Genomic DNA, 27,762 nt, shown 5'->3' with positions numbered 1-27,762 from the left:
GGAATTGGCTCGGGAAGGGAACAATGCATGCAATCTTAAACTTGTGGTAGTACAGAAATTCATTATGTTATTTTTATACAAAACATGTATTTTATAAAGATTCTTTTATAATTCCTCAATTATTTACTGAAACAACAACACGCCAGAAGATTGTCAAATATTCCAATTGTGCCATTGAAAAAAGGCTTCTCATCTTTACCAAGATAGTAACAAGCAAGTACTTCCTGTTCAGAAGCCCACAGGGCAAGGGGTTTACTCTGTCCCTGCTTAACTGTTTCTTACACCCCAAATAATTCCTCTTCCACCTGCCCTCACTCTTCCCGATCTCTAGCTGCCTGAGCCCCCATAGCATAGCCACTGCAGGGCCGCTCACATTTTGGTATCCTGCATCTACCTGTGTTCGAGCTCTTGGAATCCAAACACAGGCCTCGGGTCTGAAACCCTTCCTTCTCTTGCCCGCTCAGTGTTAGGACCACTATTTTCTTGAATATGGTGATATCTTAAGGGAAGTGTGGTGCTTATAAAATGACAATCCCTTAGAAACCATGTATTTCTGAAAGGGGTGACAAGAAGTGCACCCCCCAGGGTAGTTCTCAAAATTATCCAAATGAACTTAAAATAAGCAGAGTTGTGCTTCCAGATAAGGCCAAAAATGACTATTCTATAGATGTGAACAGGTTCCAAATTAATGTACAGGAGAAGGAGGCTCAAGTGATATAAAGAATATGCCAAGTCAACCCATGTGTATGTTTGTGTAAAACCTGGAAAACGAAGTATATACACGAGAAAGAAGGTAAAATTCTCACCCTCAAACATCTGCTGGGTGTGCCATGTCACTGTCTTGCTCTTCACTCACAGCTATTTCAGAAAGCCCTGCCATCCCACTTAAAGATTTTTCCCGTTATTTGGCTCAGTGGATACTCTTACTTTGGTGAAGCCAGAGGTGGGACAAACAAGCACACAAAAGCCAAGGTTGCTGCCTGATTTCTCAACTTCCACTCCTGACCTACTTCAACCCATTTTCTACACTGCATCGTGTGTGTGTGTGTGTGTGTGTGTGTGTGTATGTGTGTATATAAAACAAAACAAATCTGATATAACTTATCCTTGAAAATTCTTTAATGGCTTGTTTTATCATATAAAAACATAATGAGGTGTTTTAGAGTATGGATTCTTTTTTTTCAAGATTTTATTTATTTACTTATTTGAGAGAGAGAGCATGAGCAGAGGGGAGGGGCACTGAGAGAGGGAGAAGCAGAAGCAGGCTCTCTGCTGAGCACAGAGCCTGATGCGGGGCTGGATCCCAGGACACTGGGATCATGACCTAAGCTGAAGGCAGACATTTGATTGAGCCACCCAGGTCCCCCAAGGGTATGACTCTGTGGTCAAATCTTGGCTGCACTACTTTATAAACTCGGGCAAGGTACACAGCCTTCTATCTATGACGCCAACGGATCAATGCATGTAAAGCACCTAGAACAGCGCCTGACACAGGAGAGGCCCTCAGGACATGCTACCAACGTACTGCCGGCATTTGCAATGTCGCCACAATCTGACTCTTTCCCGTTACCTCTACTTCACCCTTCACTAGTCTCCTTTTGCTCAATACACCTCCATACACTTATTTTCTTTTAGTCCCACCTGAGTTCCAAGGTCATCCTATTCCAGGGCCTCTATACAGGCTGGTCCCCTGGGATTGGTGTTCTTCTGATTCCATCCTTCCTCTTCAATCTCTGGGGTCATAATTTAAATGAAACATCTTCAGACATTCCTTTATTGAAGTTAGGTCCCTCTGTTACTATCCAGTACTTTTCCTTTTATAGTACTTATCAGAATTTATAACTATACATTTAAGAGATTATTCACTTAATCGGTCTTCTTCACAGATTTAAAATTTCCATGAACGAGGGAATCTATTTCTTGTGGAATGATACACTTCTAGCATTTAACACAATGTTTAGCATTATGCAGACTGTAAATAAATATTTGCAAAGCGAATGAGCATAAGAGAATCTAACACCAACTTGACTCATCTTTTAAGAAATAACCTAAAAAACCACTTACATGTTCTTGAGATTACAAGTTAAACACAATGCCTCATTCTTTTGACATAAAAAAAATCTTACAAAGGGCATTGTAAAAAAATAGCAATCAGCAAAATATCATCCAACCAAAAAATAAAAAAAGTCTACTCTAACCAAATCCTTTTATCTTTTAAGTCTGATATTTTTACCTAACCTGGATACTGAATATATGTAATAAGCTTAGAAAGCACCCCCCCTTTCTCTTCTCCCCTGGGTCTCATTTTTCATTTCTAGCTTCCTAAAAATTCAGCAAAGATAAAACATTTGCTCTTCCCTGTCAACACTGAACACCTGCTTTGAACACAGTCCACATCACCTCCAACCTTCCTTTTAGTGGCTTTAATTATGGTGACAAAGTACTCATGATTCACACTAGTGGTGGAATCCATCTACAAAGGATTCAGAGACCCTAATGGGGTTGGCCAGCATTCGTGAAGCTGGTGCACACTGAGTAAACATCTGCTGAAAGACTGTGGTGAAAACACTTCCATCAATTAGGCGATCTGGTCTGGAAAACTACAAACCCTGGAGGGATATCTGTGATGAAAGTTTCAGCTACTCCTGAAGCAGCACTTTGATCAAAGCAAGTAACCTGAGCAGAAAGACACAGCTGCAGCAGACGCGATGTGTCATCTCAGTGATTGTTTTCAAGGGCCTTTCTTTCACAGAAATAATGTAAGAATTCTCAACTATGTAGAGCATGGTCAAGAATACAGTTTATACTATCCAATGAAGATGTGCACTATAGAAGATAATGAAGCTTATCATGAAGTATAGAATGTGGTCAGTTTACTTATGATAAGAAGAAATTGGGACGGGCTCACAATTAGTGACTTCCATACAATTAGTCCCTAAGTGACCAGGCATTCAACTTATTCAAGACAATACTGCTTTGCCACATATTATCCTACGCTTTGCATTACTTTATGTCTTATCTTTCCAGATATTTCTGAGGTTTTCAGTCTTAAGTTCTTCTGGGAGGACTCAAATATAACAGTTCTTATATCCACCTCCAACTAAATGAAATAAATGTCAAGGAAGATGCAGTGTCCTACTTGGTGAGGCCTGAGCCACAGCATCTGCAACTCTGGGGCTCTTCCAATGGGAACCATAGTACGAAAACAGCAAGCACCAGCTTAGTGGACTTTCTTTCTCTTGGTGACACAATCTAAAAACCTGCTATATTGCTCTGGGTGAACACTTCCCCTTCCTCATGTCTCTTCTAGTTGTACTTATAAAATGGGTTTGATTTCTGGCCCTAAAAGATCAACATGCTTTGATAATGATACAGAATGTTCTGTATTACTGACATACTGGGTTCCCTCTTAACAAAGGAACCTGAGCACAAATAAGATTATTTCTGTTATTAACATCACTTCACTAGCATAGGTCACAGAAAACAATAACCCTCAACTCTGATGCATCCAGAATTGGGCAACTAAGTAAACTAGAGAGAATCATGAAAGTCTGGGGACATCAAATTACTTATGGATTTACTAGTATCCTGATAAAAATGACAACTATATAATAAACTAGAGCTTAAGATATCTCAAGAAAATATATTAAAGTTTAAGAATATAATTTTTAAATCCCTTGTTTATAATTTGAAGTGCTATAAGAAGCTTTAGCTAACCGGAGCTCAACGCCTGGTCTTCCACACGTTTACTTGCTGATTCTGCAGCACAGGCCAAGGACAGCCCTGGTTTCTGTACTAAGCCCTGGTTTCTGTACTAAGAAACCCTGAGAGCTTAAAGACAGCAAGGTGGAGGGATGGGACTGATACATTGGGAAGACCAAATCAACTGAATTTCTTAACATTCTGGAATTCCAAATTTCAACTTCTAATTCCAGTACTCTAACTTTGTAGACAGGACAGAGCCAAATCTGGCATAAATTCACACAATTCATCTTTGGGTTCATAATACTGTTATATGAAGTTTCCTTGGTATTGTTTGAGAAGTGCAAGCAGAAATTTGGATTGTAAGTAAGCTCTCCCCACCCCAAAGTAAGCCATAATATGTATGTATGTATGTATGTATGTGTATATATATATATAGTGTATGAAAGTATATATGTATAAAATATGCATATACGTATATAATTTCAAATTGTAAAATTTTGAATAAGATTCTTTTGCTTTTCAAGTCCTCAAAATACTTTAGCTTTCACAACTACATACAAGTAAGACCATTTGGACCCTCAAGTACAGGCATACCTCAGATATCATGGGTTCAGTTACAGAACACCACAATAAAGTGAGTATTACAATAAAGCAAGTCAAATGAATTTTTTGGTTTCCCAGGGCATATGAAGTTATTACATTGAGACTATACTGTTCTATTAAATGTGCAATAGCATTATGTCTAAGACAACAAAGTATATATACCTTAATTAAAAATACTTCACTCCTAAAAAGTGTTAATCATCATCTGAGCTGTCAACCAGTTGTAACCTTTTTGCTGGTGCGGAGGTCTTGCCTCAATGCAATGGCTGCAGGCTGCTCAGAGTGGTGGGTGCTGAAGGTTGGGGTGGCCATGGAGATTTCTTACAACAAGACAACAATGAAGTTTGCCACGTTGACTGATTCTTTCTTTCATGAACAATTTCTCTGTAGCATGTAACGCTGTTTGAGGGCCTTGTAGCCACAGCAGAACTGCTTTCATAATTGGAGTTAATCCTCTCAAACGCTGCTGTTCTCTATCAGCTGAATCTGTCTCATATTCTCAATCCTTTGTTGTCATTTCAACAGTCTTCACAGCATCTTCATCAGGAGTACATTCCATCTTAAGAGAACACTTTCCTTTGCTCGTCCATAAGAAGCTAAAAGTTTTATCCTGAGGTTGCAGTGATTTGGTCCCATCTTCAGGCTCCACTTCTAATTCTAGTGCTCTAGCTGTTTCTACCACATCTGCAGTTTCCTTCCTGCACTGAAGTCTTGAACCTTCAATTTGTAAAAAACAGTATCTGCGAAGCACGATAACACAAGGTACGCGTGTACTCAATTAATCCTCACAAATGTCCTAGGATGTAGGTCATATGATCCCCATTTTATAGATGAGAAGACTAAAACAGAGCAATTGAGTAACTTGTCCAAGGACAGGGAGAGTAGAACAAGAACTCATCCACATTTCTTTTTGCCAGCAATTTTATGTAAGAAGGAAGAAGAGGCTACTGCAGAGCTGACAAACTTATCAGTCATGAGATCTCATGCCAGGAAGAGAAAGGTTTAGTTGCACCCAGTGCTTATGGGGGGATGAGCAAATAAGAGTGATGACAAGTCACAGGTCTGCATCCCAGTGCTTAGCCACAGTCACCTAACTGCTTCAGGAGATTGTCATGAAGAAGAAAGAAGATAAAAACGTGAGAAACTGCTCTGTAAACTGGAAAACCCATTAAAGGGGTCTTTGGTACATCCTCAGTATCTATCTAAAAGGTCTTCTACACAGGAACTCAAATGTCTGCGGAGTGACTGGCTGACTGATTAAATACATATAAATAAAATTAAAAAGAAAAAACCCCACACTTTAAGGGCCAGTCAAAAAGCACTCCTCATGAAAAGTTCATTAACTTAGTAATAATGCTTCAGATATGGTGTCTAGTCTGATTTCCCTTAGTAAGACACTGCATTTTATTCCTCTGCTTCCTCCAAAATAAATCAAGTACTAGGAAACTAAAAATAAACTTAATAATACCAAAGAATGAGCAATTTCCTCTTTGGCCTTGTTTGTACGACTAGGGAAAAAAGGAACCTTATTTCCTGCTCAGCTGTGCAGGCATCTGAGGACACTTGGGGCTGGAGGAAGAAAAAGGTGGAGGGGTATTTGACTTAGAAGAGTGGTGTATTTGCTAAGGACTGTGAATAAGGTGCTTTGAGGAAACAATGTCAAACTTGTGTGGATCTTTCTGTAAAATAGGTTTATTTCCAAAATTCTTTTGTGGAGATGTAAGACATCTGTGTTTCTAAACAGGGAGAGAAAAAACTTACCAACCTTCTTCACAAGAAGGCTTGCATGAGAGTGCAGTCAGAATGATGAGGGGCTCGACTCGTTTACAGCTGATGAGGCGTGGCCAGAAGCTGGCAGCAAGGGCACAGAGAAAATGGGGACAAAAACCAAGGAAGGAGTGTTCAAAGTATTACTTTAGCACATATTATTCTGCTCCAACAAGGCACCAGGGACAGCTACCCCTTCTCTCTGTGCGGCCTAAAGGATGGCCATTCCATTAGCTATTCAGTTAGCAAGAGTCTTCAAGCCAGTGCTAAGAGCCAGAATGATTCTCAAGAAGGCACAGAACCACCAGAAAGAGAGAGTCCGAGGGACCCTCGACACCCTCACTCCTGTTCTCAGGGATACAACTCCCATCACAACCTCTCAGTGGGATTGGGGGGGGGGGAGTCCGTTCTGCGATAGTGTGGTTTCTCTGTGGCACAAGCTTGAAGCTCAGCTTCTAGATCTGAATTCAATGTTAGGTCTACCGTTCACACACAAATTCAAAACTGAACTTACAAGCTCAGTTCACCCCACCCCAGTAGCTTACCAGAGTCCTTGTCTCAACAACTCCTGGACACAAAAGAGTTGTGTACTTATACTTCATCACTGTAAGTTGGCCAAGGAGTCCTACTGTGAATAAAGAATTTCTATGATAATAAAATCTTACTTTCCTCCTGTAAGAAGCAAGCATGGCCCCAATTCCACACACTCACACCACAGAGGCTCTGCTTTTGGCTCACCCTCACTTCTGACCTAGATGGTGCTGGTGCAGAGGGCCCCTTCAGTGTCACTGCGCCTCAGTTTCTTTCCCTGAACTTGTACAAGAACCCTGGCATCCTCACAGGATATCAGGAGAAATGATGAAATGTCTGTAAAGTGTTCTCAACTGCAAGAATGAAAAGAGCTATAAATACAAAGTCAAAGCAGTATTAGAAAACTTTTTAAATCTGCAACCACTTCTTTCTTTTGAAATGGAGAACCACAAGAAAGATCAAAGGAGTGTCACTGTTTGTTGACTGCTGCTCTGGAGGCACCTCCACCTCCTCCCACCAGCTGGCAGAAACCTGAGAGAGAGAGAGAGAGAGAGAGAGAGAGAGAGAGAGAGAGAGAGGTCTACCATGATTTCTAACTTCACAAAATCTCAAGACACATTGTACAATGGTTTCCTAGAATGCCCTGAGTAGAAGATGCAGGGGCAAGCTACACAGCCGGCAGGGCTGGTTATACCCTTCCATGAAAGCAGGCATGACCAGAAGGCAGCCTCGGTGAGAAGAAATGCAAGGATGTGCGGGAAGTGGCTTCCCCTCATCTATCACAAAGACCTGGCGCAGTGATTCCATAAGCTTGCGGCAGCTTGCGTAATCAAATACATAACCTTGGCTCAGTTAACCTCCTGAGCCATAAAAGAGGGGAGAGGGGGGAGCAAAATTAAGCTTACGGGAAATAAACCTAATCAAAGCTGAACAGTAACAAAGGGCACCAGAAACATTTCTACTGTATCGCATCCCACGGGCTGGCCAAGAGCCCGGAATTCTCATTACAACTTTTCAAAGAGAGGGAGAAGGGAAAAAATATTTCACAAAACCATTATCAAGGCCCCAACCCTGGATGCCCTGCTGTACAACCAAAATTTGTGAGAGGTCAGCCTGTCAGGGAGTCAAAAACCCAGCATGTGGAAACTGGCAGGCCTTTTATATAGTAGGAGGGGTTCTTAAAACGACTACTGTTTTGCACTGAAGTCTCGGAGCTTCACAGACCATTAAAGGTTTCTGAACCACAGAGAAAGGAGGGCAGAGTTAAGGAAATAAATCAAAAGTTCCTCTGGGATGCACAAATGCCTACTTGGAACAGGCTTTCAGCACGAATATCCTCCACATTAAACAACAAGAAGGACTTTTCAAAATAAAAGCAGAAAAGAGATTCATTTTGTTATAAGCAATGTACTTTCTTTTTGGTTTAAAGGTTATGTGTGCTATAAAAAATGACCCCGGTCGGGAGCACTGGGGGAGGCAAGGGTTGGGCTGAGTGCAGGGGCTGGCAGTGAAAGAAATCAAGTGTAAGGAACAATGATCAAACAGAGAAATGCTGGATTTGGGGGCACCCCCAACAAGTTAAAATGTCTTGGAATATTTTAGGGGCAGGATGTGAGGTGGGTGAATGGCACTTGAAGGGACCTCTATACCACATGTACTCCTTGCCATCTCTGCCAGAGAACTCAATTTTCTCACAGCCAGAAAGAGTTCTTTTGTTTTTCTTTGCAGCACACACAGAGGAAGGCTGGGGGAACCGGACTGTATCCTCATGAATGCAGAGCCATGTGGTCTGAAGGAAGCACCAGTAGTCTCAAGACCAGCAGAGGGAGTATAGCATCTGAGAACAGGAAATGGTCAGCCTAATACCTAAGGATACGTGCTTATGCAAGACAGTGGTTGTGAGGCTCAGTTCTAGACCTTCTGACCTTGCCTGTGTGTTCTCCAGCAATGGTAAGCAGAATGAAAAGCTGGACTACCTACTCTGAAACAACCAGGTGAGGCCACAGGGACGCAAGGGAAGCGCCTTACTTCTGGCAGGGTATGTATATTATCAACTGTGGTGTTGGGGTACTCTCCCCACCAACCTGAAAGGAGTGGGGAGGGCTCTATAGAGAGGAAAAGCTCAGTGAAAGGCAGAAAAATCCAATTTGGAAAACTGACAGCAAGCACTAGAGCCATGATTTCCCTTAAAATCCAGGGCTCCCAGTTTAGTCCATGAATAGCCCATTTCCCCATTTTTTGTTTCCGAGTGGGAAGGGAGGAGAACTCTGTTACTCAGGCTTTGCTTTCAACAGCTGGTTGAAACAAAAAAAAGCAGCCAACAGATGAAGGCACAGGTCTGCTAAATGACTATCTTCATCTTCAGCCATAGTTTACTAAAACATGTAGGAATGGCTGAAAGACTGCTTTGGTGCCAAGATTATAATAAGCATGGACAAGACTCCTGGAGAGGGTCTGGGGTAGAGATTAAAGCTAATGGTCCTTCCCACTAGGAAAGAGCCCATTGTTTCACGTTTGATTATGCTGTGGTTTGGCAATGGAAATCTTTGCTCAAATATACTTCAAGTGTGAAATGCTCTGAAAATTAGTCTGAGTATATACTGCTATATCAGGTAATGTCTTTTATTAAATACTTGCTCACTGTGGGAAATGAATTGGGTTAAAAATGCTAACCCCCTTAAGATGTACTAAACTTAACAAAATAAACAAAACCTAAAATGGGACTTTCTCTTACACCAGAAGTGTGCATTGAGTTAATACATGTGCCTGCCTGCTTTTTGAAGGAGAAAGCCAGGGTGAGAGACAGGTGCTACCCTGGCTCTCTGACACTGCTGGTAGGGCCAAATCACAATGGTCCAGAGAAGCTCACCTAGAATGCATGGTGTGGGATGCAGAAGTCCAGGCAGGAGTGCTGACTACCCTGACCCATCTGAAGAGTCTCTATGAAGGAGAGGCATGGCACAAATATTTCTCTATGTCATCAAAGGACTCAATTAGGACAAAACATGGATGATGAAGGGATTCAGATCCCAGCTTAATAAAAGGAGGACATCTAAAGTAATGGAAATGTCCCAAACCACATTGGTCCCATTTAATGGGTTCAATGTTACCAGGTTCTCAGGAATAGCAGGGCAGCCACTCTGAAGGCATGCGACAGAAGGATTCAGGTATTAGGGAATTCCTCAAGGATACTTCAAGGACTTTCTTTGGCAAAGTATTTCTTTAAAATGCCTATTCTTTACATAACTTCCAGATCTAAGTGCACATCCTCCAGAATGTTCCTTCAGCCCTCATCTTCAGGTGCTCTGATTCCTATTACCACATAGGGTCAGTGCCCTACAGTTTTACCGTCAGGGTCCTGACACTTGCACTGTGGTAACTGAATAGTCGGAGAGATCCTCAGCTAGTGGAGCCACATCTCATCTGCTCGTTAGACTCAATAAACTCTGGAAGTGCTTGCTGATTGATTGGTATTAGGAATAAACCATACATTCTTCTATTCACACTATCTAAACATCCTGTTACTGATTTCTAGGAAAATTTTTTTACGAAATGGAAGTATTTATAGACATGCCTGGTAAGGCAATTTAGCATTTGGGCAATCAGTAACGAGAACAGAATATAGGACAAAAGAAAACAGTATACTTTAGCTTCAATCTGAGACATACATACTGGACAAATGGATGCATATTCCAAGGTGTGAACTTGCACATTTTAATATAAATACAAAGTAACTATGTAAGAAGCATTTCATCCTTTAACTGTATTATTCTGCCCAACCATCTGATAAAACCTAATATAATGTGGTAGACAGAGAAGCACATAGTCTTTTTACCTGAGTCACCTGACAGGCTGACATGGTCAAAAGAATTAAGAGATTCAAATTTTTCTTTAAGATTTTATTTAATTATTTTAGAGCGAGAGAGAGCGAGCTCGCACATGTGCGAGAGTGTGCATATGAGGTGGGGGGAGAACAGAGGGAGACAGACAAGCAGACTCTGTGTTGAGAGCAGAGCCTGACACAGGGCTTGATTTCATGACCTTGAGATCATGACCTGAGCCAAAATCAAGAGCCAAGACATTCAACCAACTGAGCCACCCAGGGGCCCCAAGAGCTTCAAGTTTTGATAAGCAAATTCAATCCACAGGACAAAGCAAATTTAAAACTTCCTTTTTAAAAAATTTGCTTTGCTTTCTATCCCACCTTCTCCAGAATGTCTACAGGGTTTGCCCACTTCATTTGCTGCCTGCTTTACTTTACTGAAGCTGGCCATGTATACAGATTCACTGGGCCTGTTTCCTTTAGATTTAATTACTCCTCCTGTTGTTCAACACATTCCAGATTCTCCTTCCAAAAGTTAAACACTTCCCTTGACAACTGAAGGCCACAAACCTCTGACCTGCTTCCATGTACTTCATTAGCACATTTCCAAAACAGAGCATCTGTGGGAAGGAGAACCAAGTTCTGATCGTAGTAGGTGTGTGCCTAAATCAATAATCGAGTCCCAAGGGCTTTGGACCTATGCTGTTCCGGCCCTCTAAAATAATCAAATACTCAAAAGTCACCATTACTTGCCAAACTCACAGAAAATCCCAACTCCTACACATGGGGACAAAGAGACAATGGCTGCAGCTGAAAATACATACCAAAGCATCACAGGAAAAACTTTTAACTTGATATCGTTCAGAACATTATCAGTGGGATTTCATTCATACAGCAAAGACACAGGAGAAGAATTCCTGACTGTTTTCAAGATAATAAAATGGCATATGATGGTGACTCACTAACTGACTAAAAGGGGAAAAAAGTCCTTAAACAGTCACAGGAACCTTGAAAAGCTGCAGAGACCTGGCAACCCTGAACCTCGGTCACTTGGCTCTCACCTCCAGTACACACAATACATACAGCACACACACAGAACAGACATACAAACACACAGACACAAACACACAATAGTTTTGAAGCCAGGCTGCAATTGGCTAATGGCTTGCTCTACTGCTTAAATACAATCTTTTATTCTTGACTTGCTCAATAAACCTGCTGAGAAAAATAAACAATGGGTTTCAATCTTATAAATAATCTAGAAAACAGAATTGCTGTGCAAACAGCAAGGTTGATTTACTGCCCACGATAAGCACGAACAGGAAAAGTCCAAACAAGGCACAGTGACCCCCCCCACCCCCAGTCCTAGTCTTACTGTCTCGAGACAGGAAAGTTAATAAGGATTTTCTATCTGCTACATAGTCCAAGGCCTAGGATGTGCAAGTTTTAGCTGGTCTTTAAAATAGCAGATCTGAAAGCAGATCATGAAAAACACATGAAGAACAAAAAATGAGGAAAATCTTTCCTTACAAATACTGAGATATTTTTATCTTTTAGGACCAATAACTATATATCTATCTATGGTTACAGTGTATTTCCATCCCATTATTCACACATATGAATATATTCCCACACATATACAGGGCCGCACACCTCATTTTAAACAAATATCAGGAAGAGTCTGTTTTGGGCACTACAGGAGATATAAAGAGGTATTACAATGAGAAGGGCTGCCCAGAAAGCCTTATATTCTGTATAAATACACAGATGCATATACTTGTGCAAAACAGAAATGCATGGAAGAAAAAAGGAAGCAGTGTCCACAGCCGAGGACTAAAACAAAATAAAGAATAATTCTTCAAGGGCAGAAAATACAATTTTTCTGAGAGAGAAGTTGGGCAATTTGTGTAATTGCTACCAGTGCACAGAGAGGAGAGCTTGTGTGGCTCTCATGAGTGTGCAGTCCAAGCCCTGTAACTGGGCTCTGGACAGTCTCAGTGACTGTCACTCAGCACCTTCCAGAGGAGAACACAAGCCCCACTGGCCTCTTTACCAGTGGATTCCACAAGGGTAAGCACCCTCACACCCACCACAGATACCTCAAGGAGAATACATGCCTTGGGTAACAAAGGTTACCCAAAACAGTTCCCAAAACAGTCTCAATTTTGCCAACGGAGAACCATGGCAATGGTTTAGACACCTCCAAGGCCAAATCCTAGAAATTATGACACCATCATTTAGAGGTTTCAGAAGAACTTAAGACATGTGAACAGGGGATCCCTGGGTGGCTCAGCGGTTTAGCGCCTGCCTTTGGCCCAGGGCGCGATCCTGGAGTCCCGGGATCGAGTCCCACGTCCGGCTCCTGGCATGGAGCCTGCTTCTCCCTCCTCCTGTGTTTCGGCCTCTCTCTCTATGTCTATCATGAATAAATAAGTAAATAAATCTTAAAAAAAAAAAAGACGTGAACAGAACAAAGAATTGTAAAAATAAAAAAATAATGGAGGTTATTAATATTGAAACTAAATTTAAAATGTAAACATGTCGAAAAAAAAAACTCAGCTTAATGGAATTCTAGTGTCTCAAGGCAGTTTTCTCCTGCTTGCTTTTCCCACTTCTATAATACAATTAATGTTTTCCAAATTACATCCAACAGAGTAAAAAGAAAGCTTATGATGGGGGGTGGGGGCAGGGGGGGAAGACTGCCTGGGAGGCAGCCATGAGTAAGACAGAACTGAAGGCCTTTACTTTTCCAAACAATACATGTAATTTTTACTCTCCATTCCTTAGTACTACTCAAAGACATAACTTCAAATAAGATTAAAATGAACTGGGGCAGCCCCAGTGGCTCAGCGGTTGAGCACCGCCTACACCCTAGGGCGTGATCCTGGAGACCCAGGATCGAGTCCCATGTGGGGCTCCTGCATGGAGCCTGCTTTTCCCTCTGCCTGTGTCTCTGCCTCTCTCTATGTCTCTCATGAATAAATAAATAAAATCTTAAAAAAAAAAGATTAAAATAAACCAAAAACACAAGGATTAGGACTTCTGATATATTTTAAAACTTATTTTTGAAACAAGAGCAAACTGGATTTTCAAAGTTAGGACGGGTTCACCGATCTTATGAAGGCTAAAAAAAAATCTATGATATAAGATATGAGCTCCAAGTAAATAAACACATTGAATATTACCACAGTAATCAGAGCTTATAAGCCTTCTTAAATATCATTTCAAACCCTTTACTTGTTTAACTGGCTAGTAAAATGGGGGAATCTACTTAGGCTTCAAAGTCATAAATGTCTCCATCTAAAAAGTCACCAGGTAACCAAGACCCAGTCAAATCATAGGAAAAATACAGGTTAGCAAATACCAACAGCAAATAAAGAACTGATTCTTGTAAGCAGCAGTGTGTTCAGTAACTTTAAAGTCCAAGGTAGTTTCATTTGGAAGCAGTATCTACAAGCAATACATCATACACAACTGAAATACTTTTTTTGTTTTTAAAGATTTTTATTTATTTATTCATGAGAGACAGAGAGAGAGAGAGAGAGAGAGAGAGATAGGGAGGCAGAGACACCGGCAGAGGGAGAAGCAGGCTCCATGCAGGGAGCCTGATGCGGGATTCGATCCCCGGTCCCCAGGATCACGTCCTGGGCCGAAGGCAGCCCTAAACCTCTGAGTCACCCAGGCTGCCCCACAACTGAAATACTTTCATGCCTTTCCCTTCAGTTCTGATATGCAGAATAAGGCCAAGGGCAGGCCTAAGACAATTTACAGAGAACAGCAAATATTTGAAGCCCCTTGGTTTAAAGAGTCACCCAATTTTTAAAGACCTCCTTATTCCCACCAACATCAGCACCAAATATTTCTTACAAATTTTTTAACTGCTTTACTTACACAAGAGAATCTAAGCCAATCTCATTTAGATTACCTTAGTCAAAACTGGACCACTGCCCAGCCAAATATCCACATAGCTTCACACTATTCACACTACCAGATGAAAAGATTCAAGCTTCTGCTTCATTTTAATGTGAACAAACCCCCTGCATGGCAATAACCATAGGATCACAGTACTCACTGCTAAAATGTAGTGGCTTTCTATCGGGTAATCACTATTTTTTTTTTAAGGTTTTATTTATTCATTTGACACAGAGAAAGCGCACAAGCAGACAGAGGGAGAAACAGGCTCCCTGCTGAGCAGAGAGCCCAACATGGGGCTCCATCCCAAGACCCGGAGATCATGACCTTAACCAAAAGCAAGACCTTCAACCAACTGAGCCACCCAGGTGCCCCTCAGGCAATCACTTCTGGTTTGAATGGAAAATTTCAACTTTATCTGCCCCTACCTGAGGACAAGTTATTAAGAAAAGAGGCATGGCACCAGTCTGGGTCTCTCCTTGGATCCAATCTTGCCAACCTCTCAAAATATGTATACTTCGTTATCGTATATAACGAAGGTGCCAGGGAAAGAAAGTAAGACCTGAAAACACCACAGTATTAAGTATGTAAATTTCATATTAATAAGAGAATATCATCCTTTCAAATAGAAAAGTTTCTGTTAGATACTTAAGATCTAGGCTAGCCTGACTCACATACAATTAACTGCATGTGGCAAGGAAAGAGGAGGACAACAGTTTTTATATAAAATGTGACAGATGTTACAATTGTGTTTCTAGGAAAAAATGAAAGATAGGAAAAGGGAAGTTATATTAAGAAATTCTATTATTGATAATGAAAATAAGCCCAGATACTGTTCTGTGTATGTGGGATACTTTGTAGTAATTCAAAAAACAAAATTAAGCCCTAACAGTGAAGCAATTTATAATGTTAACAGAATAAAAGCAACATTATTTTAAGAATGAATGTGAGAGGGGGCCTGGGTGGCTCAGCAGTTGAGTGCCTGCCTTCGGCTCAGGGCATGATCCTGGGTCCCTGGATCAAGTCTCAAGTCAGGCTCCCTGCATGGAGCCTGCTTCTCTATCTCTGCCTATGTCTCTGCCTCTCTCTGTGTCTCTCATGAATAAATAAATAAAATCTTTAGAAAAAAAAAAAAAGAAAGAATGAATGTAAGATATGGGTTTAGGATTCTGCATATCCGCACTATTGTCAACAGCACTGCTTTTTAAACTATGCATTCAAATCACCTGGAGAGCTGATTAAAATGCAGATTCTGGTTCAACAGGAGCGGTGCCACAGTCAGGTGATGTGAGAATGCTCTCCAGAAGAGCACCCTGTGAGCGGCAAGGATGCCCAGCACTTGCAGCAGAGGTCTCTGGTTATGTGGCTATAACACAACTGTGTCCTCAATAGTATCAACCCATTCAGGAAGTCCACACTTTGTTATGTAACATTAGATTAAGCATTAATGAGGCTAAAAAATTGTTTATCTAAGGTTTTAATCTGAAATTAAATAAAACTCCATGCTGAAGGCTCATGCCAAATGCTCGAGTCATTCTTAACCTCTTAATATTAACAGAGTTTGATTACTCAGTCTTAAAACCTTTCTCTCTCTTTTTTTTTTAATTTTTATTTATTTATGATAGTCACACAGAGAGAGAGGCAGAGACACAGGCAGAGGGAGAAGCAGACTCCAAGCACCGGGAGCCCAACGTGGGATTCGATCCCGGGTCCCCAGGATCACGCCCCGGGCCAAAGGCAGGCGCCAAACTACTGCGCCACCCGGGGTTCCCCTTAAAACCTTTCTTAGTAGTAGTTATTCTTTGCTGGGGAAATGTGCTTTATGCAAAGGATACTTTGCTTGAAGAAATGAACAATTAATATTCAATAGTTATGTACATATTTAACAGAATTCATTTCCAGAAATGTGGCTGAGAAAGGTGGTTGATTTTCATGTTACTTCTCAAATTAAAATCTTAAATCTCTAGTACTTTTCTTTTCATACTACCATCCAATGTTTAAAAAAAAAAAGACAAAACCTAAAACATCAAAACCAGCTGCCCCTTCATCCTACTGAAAAAAAAAAGGGGGGACACATTTTCACTGGAGAAAATCAAGATAAAAGACTCTTCCAGTTCCACTAATCACTCTCAACTCCAATTTTGGTCTTACTATGAGACCAAATTGTTACCTCCTTTCTGGTCTGCACATCTTGTTCCTGCTGCTCAAGAATGCTCCCACAGCTCAGGCAAGACCTCTCCTTTCTCTTCCTAGAAGCTTTCAATGGGTCCCCAAATGTCTTCTCTGAAGAGAGTGTCCTCCACATCTACCCCCAGGCCGTAATTTTGGCCTAAGTCTGACAGCAGCACCTGCGACCTCCTCTCCACCCAGGCTGCTGTACGTGCTGGGGACAGTTTACAATTTCCTGTCTCCATGCCTTTGCTCATGATATTTCCTACAGCTGGAAAGCTGCTTTTCTTCTACCCTCCCAGCCATGGCCTGACCAAAAACATATCCTTCCTTCAGAGTTCTAACACCACACTCTCCAATTAGTCTTCCAGGAGCCCACCCTCCCTTAGCACCCTGTGTTCACTTTGTGGGGCCTGGGCCTATGCCAGGGCCCTTAGTACATATGGCCAAACATGGAAAGGATGCATATGGTTCGCCTTTTTTGCTGCAATCCAGGGCACGGATGGCTCCTTGATTCTTAAGCTATAGAATGTTTAACTCTGAAAATGGAAAGTGTTTTTTAGTATAGAAAATATTCATGCCACCAGCAACTGGGATTACAAACAACATAAGATTAATCCCTACTGGGCTAGGTGTACAATATAGAGATGAGAAAGACAGTCAAGGTACACACCCTTTTCATCCTCTCCTCCCACAGGCTAATAACATACATGCTGAAGGTACCTCTCCTCTCTACCAAGCTGAAGCAGATCACATGGTCTTCTCTCTAATGTTAGATGTCTCTGAGATAGGTCACTGAGTAAGCACTCCCTGTCTACAATCCGATGCTGGCTGATTTGTCATGAATAACAGTAGACAGAGCTATACACAAAGGCCAGCCAGGATTCAAGGGACGATCATCTAGGGGTCAGACATGGAAAGTCTTTGATTCAAATAACACAGACATGTGCTCAGTGTGAAAGAAGATAGGTGTCACTGTCATCAGAGTAGTCCTCTCAAGATTTTGAAGAAAATTGCAATGTATGGGGGGAAAAAATTGAACAAAAAATTATTTTTGGAATGCCCATGAATTTTGTATTATTTGCAACATGGGTTCCCTTCTTGGTGATTTAAGGTTCAATTCTATTAGGTCTCCTATTTTCTCAAGCATTATCTTAACATCGAAGGTCATGTAATTCATCGATCCTAAGATTATGCAGCAGTGCTTAGTAACCCAAAGGCCTGACTGCCTATCATCTCAGAAGCTCAGCCACTGGGACACTTGCTCTGATTTACACAAACATACTAAAGCCCAAGACTCTGATGTGGATTAGGCCAAACAGTGTCTTGAGAGAGAAGAGGAATTTGAGATGCTCAGCAAAGATCTTTTACCATATCTTACTACTAATTACACATCTTATAAACGTATTGAAGAAAGGAAGAATGGGAGAAAAGTAGTAACTACAGGATATTTGCACAACCATGACACTAAAGTATTTGACTTGCAGTTATTCTCTTGGGTACCAATGAGGTTAATCTGAAATACCCAGTCAACTAAACTTTGATATAATAGTTGATTTTCCACAATCAACAGCTACTGTTCTCGGAGAAAAGCCAGATTTAGCTGCTGTGTAATAAACACAGAAGCCAAAAGAACTATGGAAAGCTGTTTATGTCCATGCCCACCAGAAACCTGTCTCCAAAACTACACAGAATAATCCAGCTAGGATGGAAGTCTCCTCAACAAAGTTTTAAAAACAGAGGAAATACATCCTTTAAACTGGGCACCGCCCCTCAACACCTCCCAGTTTTTCAATGAAAAGAGTTCTTCACAAGATAGATGATAAGAAACCAGTCATTTCTTTTTACACAGATCTGGTATATTTACAAGCAGAAAATAATTCTGTACCTTCCACAGCACTTAGCTACTTCAGGTAGCTAGGACCCTTACCTAGCTGAAAGTACTTGGGCTACATGGGAAAAACAGTCATTTCCAAGTGTTTTTATACATGCTTGGCAGATACCATCTCATTTAAATTCTCAAAACAATTCTAGAGGGTAGAAGGATTGCCCTATTTCACAGACACAGGCAGTTAAGGACAGGGAGGCTAATAATTTGCTGAAGGTCCCATAGCAGGCAAGTGACAGAGGAGACGAGAGCCACTTTGCTCTCAGGCAGAGCAATAACCAAAGGTCTGCAAACATCTTATTAAGACTGTAGCATCTAGGAACACCAAAGAAACACCATTTTAGAATAGATAATTCTTCAGTCCTTATCAGGATATGACCCTGAACTTCCCAATGAACAGCTCAAAGCATACTGCACAGTTAGAAGAGGTCGTCAAGTACTATAGTTACCAGTAAGGCCAGGAATAGAACACAGGTCTGGTGACCTCCACGCCATGCCCAGTTGGGCATGTTCTTTTGGATGCTGACACCCTTCTGAAGTTTCAAGTCAGTTGAGAATAGCAAAGAAATGAGTTAATAATTTTAGTAAATAGAAGAGAATGTGGAGAGTATCTAGATTAGAGGGATTTGACCACATGAAGATTTCTACCAAGGAAGCTCTGAACCAAGGACACTAGTACCTGCAAGTTTTCTCATTTTCTGCAGCAAAAATGAAAAATAACCTTTGCCCTCCCCACCCTAGGAGTTGTGAATGATTAGCCTGGCTATGTTGATAACTAAGGAAAATATAAAATGAGTGCCTTTCTCTCAGATGATTAGAATACTTACAGATTTACTCTTACCACCAAACTCCTCCAGTTCTAGGCAAAAGACAACAGAACACTAGGAATGTTTAGCCAACGTCAGCCATAATAAACCCTCCAGTGCTGCAAAAACTCTCCTATTAGCACCAACGATCGTGCCCTGATGAAGAGGTTGGAAACAGGAAGGCTGCTGGGTGCCAAAAGGGAAAGTGAGGAGAGAAGCAACATGGCTGGAAAACAGGGATGGCAGGGAGTAATGGGGAGGAAGGGTCTCAGGACAGAGGTGCCTAGAAAAGACTGGGGAAACAGCTGGAAATGCTGGTGTATACCAGCAACTTCTCTGTGGGTGAGGAAAGACTACTTACTTATTGAATTGACATCATCAGTAAGTATAAGGGACAGCCAAGAGCAAGAAAAAAAATAAATAAATAAAAAGGAGTGGAAGATCCTTACCTAGGCTAAAAGTTATTCAGATCCACAATCACAGCTACTGTGATATCTCTAAAGAGATAAAACGCCAGATAAAATTGTCTGGTGTTTCCCAAATGCTGGACGGCAGTTTTCAGATTTGATGTTTAATCTTACTATTATACATTTATTTTTTAAAACAGAAAGATAAAATAATTGTCAAATCATGTCTTGCATCAAATTCTTCATGGTTTGCAACTTCTAGCAGAGCACAGGGAGAGATAAAACTGGAGCTGAGAGATTATAATCTGGCCTATCACATCAGACCACACCTATTCATGGATCTCATTTTCACTCTAATTTGGCCAAGCCAAAATTCCTATACTTGGGTAAAACATTTTAGTTTCAGAAAAGTACATATCAAACTTCAAATAATTGAAATTCACAGAAAACTTAAAGGTATTTCCTTCACTGTGTCACATTAAATACCTCTTTCTAAACTGTTCTGGGAAGACCAAAAAGGAAAAAAAAAAAATTTGGTTACATAGATCAGTTACAACATATATTTCGGTTCAATGTCTATAAACAATTCCCTCTCTTTTTAAACCATTCTCAAAATGACCCCTCTCACATATTTAGATGTATAATAAATATTAAAAGTTCAATGTAAGTATGAGTGGTGGATGCAAACCAATTTATATAAGCCAATACTTGAAATCTCAGAACCTTTCTTCCCTACTATGAGTTACTGCTGTTCACACAAGGTACCATACAGAAAAAGTGTCTAGAAACAGTTTACTAAAGAAAAAAAGAATAAAACTCAGAATAAAAGAAACCAAACTGAATAAGAGGAAATCAATCAACAACACTCAATTAGAAAACTAAAAACCAAATCAAACCAAAACAACCCAGCCCTTTCCATAATGGATATTCTCCATCTGTCTTTTCCTCCTTCCACTCAGGGAGGGCGGGGGTGGAATGAAAGCAGCTCAAGGTCTAAATATTCACCCTCCATCTCCAAGGCCTGAGAAGCACTTCCGGTAACTTGGCTCTGTGGAGGCCACAGACACTGGGACTTGCCTGGTCCCACTCCACTCCCAGCCTCCCCATTCCCTGGCTTAGCCAAAAAAAGAATTCCCCAGCCCCCTCCAATTCCACCTGGAGGGAATTCAGTTAAAAGAGACTGAATCTCCCGCTAGCATTCTCTTCCTATAACGTCACTCTGAACTTCCTTAGCAAACTCTCCTACCCCAAGTTTAGCAAGAGATGGGACTCTTGGCTTTGTGAAGTATCAAAGGAATTTGCAAAAGGCTCATTTAAGCAATTATTAAGAATCTCTGTGTATCTGTCCAATGAAAAGTAGAAAGTTTTATTTAACATTATTTACTTAAGTAATCTCTAAACCCAGCGTGGGGCTCGAATTCACAACCCTGAGATCAAGAGTCGCATGCTCTTACCGACTGACTCAGCCAGGTGCTCTCAAAGTCCAAACTTTTAAGGCTGGGAAATCAGAGTTAAAACGACTCTTCAAAATATAAGCAACATTAAAGAAAAAGTCTCCATAGAATTCAAAGTATAGCAAGCCACAGATCTCTTCATTCTATTGTTTGGTTGATGATTTCTGTCAATAACCAAATCCAATTGGTGGTAAATGACATTTCCTATTTCAGCCACTGTATTTACAATTAGATGTTAATGGTTCAACACCCCAGACAACAAACTCTCTGTTGTCAAAGACCTTTCTGTTTTTAAAAGGGAAGTCCATCATCTTGGTGGGGGTAAGCACAATCTGTCACTTCACTATCTAAAATCAGGAGCTAAAACTAAAAGTAAAGGAAGTAAAATGAAGAAGATCCTAAGGACCAGCCAGAAACTGAGCACAGCACAGCGTTAAAGGAAACCATTTCATAAGATCAAATGCGGAGAAGCAGCAGGGGCAAAGAGGGAAAAAAAAAAAAAATCAAGTTACATAAAGTCCAATTGTACTCACGGTTTCCTTATTGGGAAGCAGTTCCTTTCTAATTCTGAAGAAGTTCTTGCCGTACTGCCTGAGCCCCTTAACGAAGCGTTTCTGTGATAAAAAGAAACAACAAATGGGATGTAAAAACCAAAAACAAAACAGGATGTCAGCAAAGCAAAGATATCTGCAATCAGCAGAATAACCACCGCAAAAAAGTCTGAGCTAGGGAATACTGACGAGGCTGGGAGACCATTTCAGCAGCACCACTGGGCCCCTCCGGCCAGGGCAGGCCCCGGAGAGCCTTTGTCGGAACCCTGATGGCACACACCACACAGGTTTGGGAGGAGGATATCCTGGGTCTGAGGCTAAGAAGCAACGTGTGCCCTCCGTGCCTCGGTCTCCACATCAGTCCACGAAGGTAGAAACAAATATGCTCCTGCTTTCAATAACAGCACAACTGCTTTCCACCTGAGAACGAAGCTTCCCAGAGTGTTGAGCAGAGGGGGGATAATCAAACCTGGAGACTTTTCTCCAAAAGGTCACTCAGGAGGGGTTAAGAGGCCCTTTGGTTAATCTGAGGACGTGGTCAAGGAGGCACCGATACCGCGGAAGCCCAGTGGGAGCCGGCACCCCCCCCCCCCCCCCCCCCCCGGCCTGCCCCGCCATCGCCTTCACGAAGAGCCCCTCGGAGGCACCGAATCATCCTTCGCGCCCCCTTCCTCCTTCCCCACGCTCTGCACCACAGCCACCCCCCAGCAGTCTGGAGACTTTCACTTTGTCCCATTCCCCCCCCCCCCCGCAACCCCGCCCCGGCCCCGTGGGGGGGCAGCTCCCAGCTCCCCGGCCCCCGGCCCCCACCTCGGAGCCCCGGGCCTGGTCCCGCGCGGCCGACCCCCGCCACACTTCCGCAGCCACAGGTACGCCGCGCCGGCCGTCCTCGGGTCCGGGCGGCGAGAGGCCGCGCCTGTCACTCGGCTAGGGCTCCGGCCAGGGCTCCGGCCAGGGCTCCGGCCAGGGCTCCCGCTCCACAAAGCGCAGGGCGGAGGCGGCCGGGGCGGCTCGGCGTGTGACCGCGGCGGGGCCGCGCGGCGCGGGGCGCGGGGGGCGCGGGGCTGGGGCCGCCACCGCTGCCGGGGGAGGAGGCTGGAGCGCGGCGCGTAGAGCCCCGCGCGGCCGCGGGCGGCTGCAAAAGGCGGCCTGGATCGCCTCGCCGCCCGTCGGCCCCGCGCTCCGTCCCCGCCCGGCCCCCGGCCCCCAGCGCCCAGCGCCCAGCCGCGGCTCCGCGGCTCCGCGGCCAGCGCCTCCGGGACCCCGGCGCTGTTTATCTCGGGGTCCTCCCTCTGAACAGCAGGAGTAAATCCAGGCAGCAAAGCGCAGAAACTTCCTCCCTACCACGGCAAGCGTGAGCAGAGGGCACCGTGGGGCCGGGGCCGGGGCCGGGCCGCCACTCGGGACCCTTCTCAGGCCGCTCCGGCTCCAGTCCTCCTCCTGGGCCGGCAGAGTCAGCAGCGCGACAGCCACATGCCTACCGCCCCTGGACTGCGAAATGGGGGGCTGGCCCCTAAGACCCTCGCGGTCCCTTCCGGCCGGGATTGTGGGCGGCAGCTCCACCCGGCCCAGGCATTAGCCTGCACCTCGCAGGGCGCCGTTTCACAACTAAATCACCGCGGAAGCTTCCCAGCCAATAAATCACCTGCCCACCGGGAGAAGAGTCCCTCCCACTCCCGGTGTTTGAGACCAGTCGGGCAAATTCAGCGAAGAGCCAGACTTGGCCTGCAAGACCGATCTGCAACCTCCTACTCCATTCCTGGAGGCTCTGCATTTTCAGATCTCACCCCCTTTCTAAGATATGACTCATCATTGTCAGTTTCCAATATAATTCGAATAGTTCAAAGGAAAAATCTGTCAAGGCGCAAGAAAGAAGCTCTCCTCTACTGTGAAGACTGACCTTTCTGACTTGAATGATCAACATGCATCCTGAGCTCTGTGCAGAGCATACCCTCTGGGGATGCTGGAAGGCAATGAGACTTCCCTGCCCTCAAGGCCCTCCAGTCTGGCAGGCAGGCAGGCAGGTGAAGGGATCAATTTCCTGGCCCTCGGAAAAGCAGTAGAGGGACAAAGGCTATGAGTCGGACTAGGAGAAGGAAGCAATTTACTCTGCTGATGTATTGGAGGAAGTGACAAGGAAGAACAAGCCTGCCAGGTGGGCTCCAGCAGGGTTTCCAACACAGGAGTCAGCCAGGAAGGGCATACAGAACATTCTGGGAACTGCAAGGAGGACAGGGTATACAGAATGGAGTGCCAGCAGATAAGACTGAAGAGGCAGGAGAGGATCAGGCTGCAGAAGAGTCTCTTTAGTAACTGTAAGCCACAAGAGAAGTCAAAGCATGAGTGGTCCACGGAAAGACTGGGTAAGGGCTGCTTACCAGTGTGGTTGGCCTATGTCATGGATAAGGGACAAACTGGCTGTAACGCAGAGATTAGGTAAGGAGGCTGGTGAGGTAACAAACCGAGGTGTGAGAAGAGAATGGCCAGAACTCCACCTCAGCCATAAGAATGAATGCTTCTTAACCCACTCTTTAAGTATTTACTGAGCATCTAGCCCTGGGAGGGATTTTTTTTTCTTAAGGGGGCAGCCATGGACCCTTTATTAAAACTATGATTCATTTTTAGCAGGTAAGATAAATGTGTGTGAAGTCATTATAGAACAATCTGAGACTTCATTCAGCTAAGAATAAAGTAGTGAAGTGTAACTCATCAATGCAGCAGGGGGACCAGGAAGAGGGATGGCATAGTAGTCCAGGATACCTTCACCAAGGCAGCAAGATGAGTCAGACCACAAAGAACCAACAGCATTTGCAGAGGTGGAGGGGGGTGGGAAGGCCTTCCATGAAACACAGAGGTGGAGAATGGAAGTGGGTTATAGGAGAGAGGCTATACAAAGTTGAGGTGGGTGATCTGGCATGAGTCAGATCGTGGAATGCCAGCACTATGCAATCCGAATATAAGCTTGTGCCAAAGGACACAACAGGCTCACCAGGAGAGACTGGCACAATGAAGGCAGCAGCTGAGAGGCCAAATCTGAAACATCAGGGTAATGTGATAGATTTGGGCAAACTTGAATTCAAGTCCTGGTTCTACTTGTAATGATGTAATCACCAAATATTATGCATTTAACTAGTGGTTATTAAATATGCCTGCTATATGCTAGGAGCCTCACGTATATTAATTTAAAACCTGCACAACCTTGGAGGAAGTACTATTACTACCTACATTTTCCAGACAAGGAAGCTGAGACACAGATGGTTAAGGAACCAGATCAAGGTCATCTAACTCTTCAGGGCAAGGGCAGAATGCAAAGCAGGATCCAAACTCCATGTCCTGCAGTGGACATGGAGATAAGAGTCTACAGAGGTTGCCGCTTTTGGTCATGGTACCATTACCTGCGACTGCGCTTTCCTGCTGGCCTCAACATCATGTCACCAAGTCCTCAGCATTCTTCCTAAGAAAGGTCTTTCAAAGCCCTCCTGTCTTACCCATTCCAGTGCTAGTCCCAGGCCAAGCCCTGATCTCTCTCTCCTACTAGTTAGGCTAATAGCTCATCCCCCACATCTGGTCATGTATAAGCTTCTACTAATGAATTCTTCAAACTACACATGTCATTGTGAGTCCCATACTGTCTTGCTCCCAGCCCCGACCTAGGAATAGCTCCTTGACCTCTTTAGAATGGTTTTTACACCTGTTATCTCTTAATTCAAAGACCCTCTAGGATCTTGTCTCTGCCTACCTTTCCAACCAGATATCCAGAAATGGCAACTGGCCCACTGCACCTTCTGTTGAACTCTATAGACACTGGGGCATCTTTTCTACTATTTCCACAGACAACCCAAGATACTCTCAGTTTAACCCCAAACCCAAGCTCAACCCCCACCCCCTTTGGCAAAACTTCTCTGACCATTCTGCTCCAATCACATGGCATTTGTTTATTTGTATAAGGTCTCACTTACACATAGAATCTGTGAGCCCTGAAAAGACAAGAACTGTATCTTCTATCACTTTGTCTCCCGATAGCATTAGGCAGTCAGAGCTCCTCAGTTTTGGATGCAGAAGTGAAACAAACCATGAGATGACAAGGCCTGGGCTTGAGTGGTCAAGGTGGAAAGAGACTGGTAAAAGTCAAAGGATCTGTCCTGAAACCTAACAACAGAGTTGACCTTGGCTCCACGGCACCAAACTCTCCTGGTTTTCCTCCTATCACCTGGCTTGATTTTTCACTCAACTTTTAAATGTTAGGGCTCTTTCCACAGCTTTGTTCTAGGCTTTCTGCTTTCCAAACCCCCTCCCAATGAGATCACTGCTCCTCTGGCTTTCAATATCACCCAAGATTCTCCCTACTATTTCTAAAAGCTAAATCTATGGTCCAGGTCTAGCGGGAACACCTGCTTGAATATCTCATACACATTTCAAACTAACTACTTCCAGAAATATAAGTTCAACATTGGTAGTAAACACAGACCACCACTGTCAATGTGCATCAATGACTGTGTTATCAAGTGCAAAAGTACCATTGGCCCCACTTAAAAAAAAAAAAAAAAAAAGGAAGTAAAAGCTTCATGTGGCCTGTACTGTTACTTCTCTATGGAAAGCCACAAGGCCTCAAAACTGGCAAAACATCTGCTTCTCAGAGACCAGCCTTTACCTTGTGGTTTACCAGAAATGTAGAGTAGCCTTTAAAATCGAAACAAAGCCAACCCACTCAGAGCAGTCAATGATGAGAATAGGTCAGTATGTTAAGTGGGTTTCTGAGGCCTTAGACTCCTTCCCTCTATTAATTCATCTCTCTTCAAATGAGGACCCTGAAGGTTTTCAAGCTTTAATTTAATAATTAACACTATTGACTTAAAAACAGATACTATACACTCCTAAATGAAAATTCATAGACACAGTCTGTTTCTTAATAGCCTTCTAGTAGTTGAACTGAAATTCAGCATGTCCAGTGATGAAATTCAAGCCTTCATGAATTATTTCTATGCCCATTAGCTTTTCTGTCCCTGGCAGTGCACAGATATTAGAATGCTAGGATGCTGGGGGTGAAGGAGAAAGAAGACTGTTCATTTAAGAGGCAGTTACTTTGGCTCAGTCACGGCTCCTGGTGATTATTAGCAGCCCTGCTTTTGATACTCCCCAGAGGCTTGCCATCCGGCTACGCTCAAATGTATGAGCTCAGGGTCTTGGGGTATTGGCACTTGTTTCTCTGGAGCTGTTTGTTTCCAATCAACCTGTGTGTTCCCCAGGAGCACAAAACAAGTCCTTTTCTATTTTTGAACTCCAAAGCCAGATGAGATCCAAATATAAATATAAATTTATTTATGGCAAGGAGACTGTCCTCTGCTTTGTTTTACAACTTAGCTTGTAATAGTGTTCCAGGTTTATTTATGTATTGAAATATATTTTGAGGGGCCCCTAGGTAGCTCAATTGGTTAAGTATCTGCCTTCAGTTCACGTCATGATCTCAGGGTCCTGGGACTGAGCCCCACATTGGGCTCCCTGCTCAGTGGAGCATCTGCTTCTCCCTCTCCCTCTGCCCCTCCTCCCTGATCTTGGTGTTCTCTCTCTCTCTCAAATAAATACAATCTTAAAGAAAAAAAAAAAAGAAACATTTTAACATGCAACACTGTACACATTTAAGGTATACAACATGTTAATTTGATTAATTTATATGACCTTCATTGTAGTGATAATTGGCACCTCTATTCTGTTACATAATTATACTCCAATTTATAGACAAATTGCTATAGTTTTCTGTTACTATGCTGAAACTTTATATCACCATTAGAAGTCACCTAGTTCCTAGTAGAGACCATTTAAGTCCTGGCTTTTAAAAAGTGAGTTACCTGAACATAGCACTCACTGTTAAACTTGGGTTTTAATAGAATCTGCAAGGCAAAACTTTACACTTCTATTCTTAGTAGAATGGAAGAGTAGGAGACCTAAACTCCAAAGTCCTAGGATCTAGTCTCCTCCTCTGTTCCATACAGGAAAATTTGATTAACAGGATATAATTAATAAGAATAAGCATAATTGGGCCCATATGCAATAACATTCTCTTACAAAGAAGTAATATGTTCGAAAGTTCCTCATGCCCTTGCCGCACCTGTCCTACATCCAAGCCTCCTGAGCCCTGTGCACTGGCC

General features: G+C 42.9%; 1 protein-coding gene across 7 annotated transcripts in view; it reads right to left on the bottom strand.

Moving 5' to 3' along the window:
• Window positions 1–27,762, bottom strand: part of RERE (arginine-glutamic acid dipeptide repeats) — a 412,302-nt gene that overhangs the window by 33,642 nt on the left and 350,898 nt on the right. For all 7 annotated transcript variants that reach the window (XM_055305059.1, XM_055305063.1, XM_055305064.1 and 4 more), the window contains one exon: window positions 21,599–21,679. In XM_055305059.1, the coding sequence (XP_055161034.1) occupies window positions 21,599–21,679 (81 nt within the window). The remainder of the gene's footprint in view (window positions 1–21,598; window positions 21,680–27,762) is intronic.

This window comes from Nyctereutes procyonoides, unplaced genomic scaffold (assembly GCF_905146905.1).
Source record: "Nyctereutes procyonoides isolate TBG_1078 unplaced genomic scaffold, NYPRO_anot_genome, whole genome shotgun sequence".
NCBI classification, from domain to species: domain Eukaryota; kingdom Metazoa; phylum Chordata; class Mammalia; order Carnivora; family Canidae; genus Nyctereutes; species Nyctereutes procyonoides.
The sequence above is the reverse complement of the archived record's forward strand: the minus strand, read 5'-3'. Positions and strand labels throughout refer to the sequence as shown.